Below are 1,818 nucleotides of genomic sequence, written 5' to 3' on the forward strand. Positions count from 1 at the left end.
CGCCAGCAGCACCAGGGGCCGGCGGGGCCCGGGCGGAGCCATCGGGGCCAGGTGAGCCCAGGTGAGCCCAGGTGGGACCAGGTGGGGACAGGAGGGGACAGGAGGGGACAGGAGGGACCCGGGGCCACCTTAAATAGCCCAGGTGAGGGTGGGGGAGGGGCCCAGGTGAGGCTGGGGAGGCCCCGCCCACCCCCCAAATCCTCTGAGTCACCGGGATTGACCCGCTTGGGGTGGGGGGACACACCTGGGACACACCTGGGGACACACCTGGGGGACACCTGAGACACCTGGGGGACACGTGAGGGGGATGGGGACACACCTGGGGGACACCTGAGACACCTGGGGTACACCTGGGACACCTGGGACACACCTGGGGGGCTGGAGACACACCTGGGGGGGTGGGGACACACCTGGGGACACACCTGGGGACAGCGGGGACACACCTGGGGGACACCTGAGACACCTGGGGGACACCTGAGACACCTGGGACACACCTGGGGGACACCTGGAACACCTGGATCACACATGGGGACAGTGGGGACACACCTGGGGGGATGGAGACACACCTGGGGGGGTGAGGACACACCTGGGGACACACCTGGGGACAGTGGGGACACACCTGAGACGCCTAGGATACATCTGGCACTTCTGGGGGACACCTGGGGGAGACAGGGACACACCTGAGATACCTGGGGCACACCTGGAGGGAATCGGGATACCTGGAGCACATCTGGGTCACACCTGGATCACACCTGGGGCATCACCTGGGGCACACCTGGGGCACACCTGGGGCATCACCTGCTTGTCCCCCACCTGAGGGGGGTCAGGGCTCACCTGCCCAGGTGTGCGGTCACCTGGCTAGGATCAGGGTCAGGATTTGGGGCTCACCTGCCCGGGTGTGGGGTCAAATTTGGGCTCACCTGCCCAGGATCAGGGTCAGGGCTCACCTGGCCAGGTGTGACCTCACCTGTCTGGGATCAGGGCCAGATTTGGGGCTCACCTGTCCAGAATCAGGATCAGGGCCAGATTTTGGGGCTCACCTGCCCAGGTGCGGGGTCACCTGTCCAGGATTAGAGTCAGGGCTCACCTGTCCAGGATCAGGGTCAGATTTGGGGCTCACCTGTCCAGGTGTGACCTCACCTGGCCAGGATCAGGATCAGGGTCAGGATTTGGGGCTCACCTGTCCAGGATCAGAGTCAGGGTCAGATTTTGGGGCTCCCCTGCCCAGGTGTGACCTCACCTGGCCACAATCAGGATCAGGGTCAAGATTTGGGGCTCACCTGCCCAGGATCAGGATCAGGGTCAGATTTTGGGGCTCACCTGGCCAGGTGTGGGCTCACCTGCCCAGATCAGGGTCAGGATTTGGGGCTCACCTGCCCAGATCAGGGTCAGGATTTGGGGCTCACCTGCCCAGATCAGGGTCAGGATTTGGGGCTCACCTGCCCAGATCAGGGTCAGGATTTGGGGCTCACCTGCCCAGATCAGGGTCAGGATTTGGGGCTCACCTGCCCAGATCAGGGTCAGGATTTGGGGCTCACCTGCCCAGGTGTGGGGTCACCTGTCCAGGATTAGAGTCAGGACTCACCTGTCCACAATCAGGATCAGGGTCAGGATTTGGGGCTCACCTGGCCAGATCAGGATCAGGGATTTTGGGGCTCCCCTGCCCAGGTGTGACCTCACCTGGCCAGATCAGGGTCAGGATTTGGGCGCGGCCGACGCCGAAGTGACCCCGACCCCCACCCCGGGGCGTGGCCCAGGTGAGCTCAGGGGGGGCGGGGCCCAGGTGAGGGGGGAGGGGTCCCCAGGTGAGCTCGGGGG

At 64.9% G+C, this 1,818-nt stretch overlaps 1 protein-coding gene across 1 annotated transcript in view; it reads right to left on the reverse strand.

The window, feature by feature from the left end:
* Positions 1 to 1,818, reverse strand: part of LOC102040299 (epithelial discoidin domain-containing receptor 1-like) — a gene marked incomplete at its 5' end in the record, with an annotated part of 25,250 nt that overhangs the window by 1,926 nt on the left and 21,506 nt on the right. Inside the window, 2 exons of the mRNA XM_014311536.1 lie at positions 495 to 546; positions 620 to 659. Coding sequence (XP_014167011.1) covers positions 495 to 546; positions 620 to 659 — 92 coding nt within the window. The remainder of the gene's footprint in view (positions 1 to 494; positions 547 to 619; positions 660 to 1,818) is intronic.

The sequence above is a fragment of the Geospiza fortis genome, unplaced genomic scaffold (genome assembly GCF_000277835.1).
Source record: "Geospiza fortis unplaced genomic scaffold, GeoFor_1.0 scaffold1223, whole genome shotgun sequence".
Taxonomy (NCBI): Eukaryota; Metazoa; Chordata; class Aves; order Passeriformes; family Thraupidae; genus Geospiza; species Geospiza fortis.